At 39.0% G+C, this 4,109-nt stretch overlaps 1 protein-coding gene across 1 annotated transcript; it reads left to right on the top strand.

Moving 5' to 3' along the window:
• The first annotated feature begins 572 nt into the window (after positions 1 to 572).
• LOC114519812 (uncharacterized protein K02A2.6-like) lies at positions 573 to 2,003 on the top strand. Its single transcript, XM_028539988.1, has 2 exons — positions 573 to 808; positions 1,001 to 2,003. Exon 2 carries the CDS (start codon positions 1,006 to 1,008, stop codon positions 1,816 to 1,818), a length of 813 nt encoding a protein of 270 aa, XP_028395789.1. The 5' UTR covers positions 573 to 808; positions 1,001 to 1,005; the 3' UTR covers positions 1,819 to 2,003.
• Positions 2,004 to 4,109: the final 2,106 nt, after the last annotated feature.

Genomic DNA, 4,109 nt, shown 5'->3' with positions numbered 1-4,109 from the left:
CTATGTGTGGTCAGAATCGCAGGAGCAAGACTTTCGAAAGATTAAAGGACTTATTTGTCATGAAACCACACTCACGTACTTTAACGTAGAGGATGAAACAGTTATACAAGTGGACGCATCCTCTAGAGGAACTTGGTGCTGTGTTGCTCCAGAACAATAAGCCTATAGCGTTTGCATCAAAGTCGTTGAGTGACACCGAGCAACGTTATGCAAACATAGAAAGGGAACTGCTGGCTGTAGTATTTGGGTGTGAAAGATTTCATACTTATGTATATGGGAAACAGTTCACCATCGAGTCGGATCATTAGCCGTTGGAAATGATGCAGCTGAAACCATTAACAGCCGCTCCCCCGAGGTTGCAAAGAATGTTACTTCGTCTCCAAACGTATGACGTGAAGATAAGATATTTACCCGGAAAAGAAATGCTGCTGGCAGACAGTTTATCGCGTTCTCCAGGTACAGATAGCACAACGATAGACCTAGATCTGCAAATCCATCATATCCAATTTACACAGCAACGACTTGATCAGATAAGACAGGAATCTAGGCAGGATGCAGTTAAGGCAGCTAATGGAAGTGATTGTGGTGGGTTGGCCAGAGAAGAGGAGAGACGTACCCAAACAAATCCAACCATATTGGTCATTTAGGGATGAGTTGGCTGTGGAGGATGGTCTTGTGTTAAAGGGTCCACGAATAGTCATTCCACGAAGCCTAACCTCAAATATACTATTCAAGCTTCACGAAGGACACCAAGGAGTAGAGAAATCTAAACTCAGAGCGAAAGACTGTGTTTTTTGGATCAATATAAGTAAGGATATAGAGATGACCAGTGCACAATGCTCTACCTGTCAACAGTACAGGAAGTCACAGATCAGGGAGACATTGCTCCCTCATGATGTTCCCACTCGCCCATGGCAAATAGTAGGGACAGACTTGTTCGAGTTTGAAGGGGATAATTATTTGATTATAGTCGATTATTATTCAAAGTTTCCATTTGTAGAAAAGATGCCTGTTCATTGTACCGCAAAAGCCGTTGTTGAAGCAACTAAGAAGATATTCTCAGAGCAAGGAATTCCTCAGAAAGTCGTGAGTGATAATGGACCTCAATTTAGTTCTTCATTGTACAGTGCATTTGAGAAAGAATGGAACTTTTCACATATGACATCTTCGCCGCATTATCCCCAGTCAAACGGGTTTGTTGAACGGTTCATTCAAACTGTCAAGAATTCATTTCGTAAAGCAAAGGCTAGTGGGAATGATCCCAAAATGGTTCTTCTTTGCATTCGCACTACACCAGTAGACAGCAGCATCCCAAGTCCTGGAGAATTATTATTCGGACGTAAGCTGCAAGGAAATCTTCCTGTAAGAATACCTAATAGTGATCACCGACGGGATGAGGTCCATGCCCGTCTTGTGGAGAAACAACAGAGACAAAAAACGTACTATGACCAGCATGCTCGTGATCTTTCTCAACTAGTTCCAGGGCAAGAAGTCCGAATTCAAGATAACAGAACCAAAGAGTGGCAACAAGGTACGGTACGCAGACAATGCCAGGAACCACGGTCATATGTGGTGGAAAATGAAAATGGTAGTTGGCTACGGAGAAACCGACGGCACATTCAGACAGTAATTGAACCTGCATCAAGATGTGCGTTAGATTCACAAGGGAGAGCGGAAGAACCAGAAGAGAAAGCTGGAGAGGAACTTGGAGAGGAACTTGGACAAACTACAGGCGAGATTCACCAAAACGTCTACAGAACCAGATCTGGAAGGGCAGTTCATAAACCTGAGAGATATGGACAATACATTAACACTTAGAAATAGTAGTGCGTGTAATTAAAAAACTTTATTGTTAATGATATATAATGCTCAAGGACATGAAGTTCTGGGTCTTTATAAACAGTAATCCAGTTTTCAACATTTTGAAAATAAAAAAAAAGAGATGTAATATATGTATAATTATGTACATAATTAGTATAGGGATTAGGATTCTGCTGCATGGAATTATAGTCACTTGTATCTAGGTACTTATGCTGAACACACCACTATTAATATCTTTTACAGCTGCTCCTACGGCTTTCATTCCGAAACTGAATTACTGTACCCCCAGAACTCCAACCACTCCGAAATTCTACCGGCATTATTTATAACTTCGGATAAATCAGATAACTTTATATTGTAAATTGAACCTCGTTTTAATAATACAATGACAAAACTTAAAAAATGAAATCAGAATATACATACATACCTTGATATAGCTGAAGGTGGAGTTAAAACACTCAGCTGCATGATTGTAAGATTCACATCTTTTATGTTGTCTGGACGACTTTGACTGCATCGATTTTGCCTTTTTCCGCATAGGTGTGGCTTGAGCTTTCTTAGTATGAATCTTGACCTTTGAATTACTTCAGGGATCATTGACTTTATATTCATTTATTGCTAATCCCCCTGCTTCGCTCTTATCAGTAAGTTTGATTTTTCTGTCTTTTGTCGATTATGGAATGAATGTTGGAATTAAGCCGGTCTTAAAGTCCTTTGATGTCGCTTTGATTTAATAGCATCGTGTCTTTGTCAAAGCAGTCTTCCAGCTCTGAATCGACTGGTCTTTTAATGCCGGTTAACATGAGATTTTGCCTCCGCTTGCCATCTTCGTGCTTTAGACGGTTCTCAGCTCTATCAACTAGATGTGGAATTGAATTGGAAACATTTTGGGCTAGATAAGGCCTTAACTTTTCTAATGTACATTCGGTAATGCCGACATTGAGAGATATATCGAACAATGCTTGCCCTTCGGTTGACGACGTAACTATATACCAAGTGAAAAGGAACGAACGTGCTCCACGTGATGCATTGTTCTAATTTGCATCTCAAAGATCCACTACTTCCGGATAAAAATACGTTTCAGATTATATTGTTCCCAAGGGACTTGTTTTCTCTTACGCATATTTGAGTTATTGCTGAATTAGTCCAGGATTTCCTACAAATATATGTAGAAAATTATTGTAAAAAGCAAATTTTGTCTGCAAACCCTCACATCGACTGAAATATTGTTGATTTCCTGCTTTTAATTTCCACTCTAATAGAGTGGAAAGTGCCAGGAGATGATACCAATATTGTCACTAACAAATAGCTATCAGACGAGAATTTTTGGCTAATTTAATTATTTGTATCTTTGAATACGTATAAATTATTCAGTTACGGTGAAGCCACGTCATGTTACCAAAGTTGACGACAAAAACCCAGTTATTCCAGAACAACTGCATGCATGTACAGAATAATTTAATCAGTAATTAGCACTCTTACCATAACATATTTTGTCCTACATCTGAGATCGATGGACCAATCATGAAATCCTGCACTTGAGAACAAGTTTTTCGAGACCTATTATTTAGGTCTTCTTTCTTCACCTGTGGTTAGCTTTAACTTTCGCCTCGACTTCTTGAATACATGTTCCTAGAAGCATTTCTCTGTAAGGCACGGTTATTAGTTGCGGTAATTCCACAACGTGAAATTGTGCTTTTCGATAAAACGTCTGGTGAATTACTTGGGTGGCATCTCTCTCTCCAAAAACTGTATTTTCTGCCATTAGATGCCTAGCATAAAGTAAAAATGTAATTGGTCTGATTATTAGATCTGCATGGTTACAAGTTTTGAATAAACTTACTCCAGAATTTTTGTCCTATATACGCGGACCTTGCTCGTTTTTGGAAATTGCTGTCCCTTATAACTCTAAACACTCTGAAATTCTACCTGCCGTATTCTTGTTTGAATTATCCAGCGCTAATACATTGAATTTGAAAGTAATTCCAACTTACATCAGCTCTTCTGTATGTAATATGTTTGATTCAACTGTGGGATTTTAGACCTGTCACGAGACTGCACCAGCCTGATAATTTCTAGAATAAGAACAAAATTCGGTATAAAATATAGATGTGTGAAATGATATAATTGAACTGGTTTCATTTGTGCGATACACTTAATTCCTTCTTTACTATTTATTCAGTGGAGCAAGTTATACTGGCTAGCCCATGCATGCGAAAAGCGCATCAAATCAAAAGCCCAAAGGTCTCATTTTATGCAGTTTTCATCTCGCCTAGTCTGAAAAACTC

This window comes from Dendronephthya gigantea, unplaced genomic scaffold (genome assembly GCF_004324835.1).
Source record: "Dendronephthya gigantea isolate DGI-Jeju-01 unplaced genomic scaffold, DenGig_1.0 000014F, whole genome shotgun sequence".
Classification (NCBI taxonomy): Eukaryota; Metazoa; Cnidaria; class Anthozoa; order Malacalcyonacea; family Nephtheidae; genus Dendronephthya; species Dendronephthya gigantea.
Note: the sequence above shows the minus strand (reverse complement) of the source record. Positions and strands in the feature narration are given on the sequence as shown.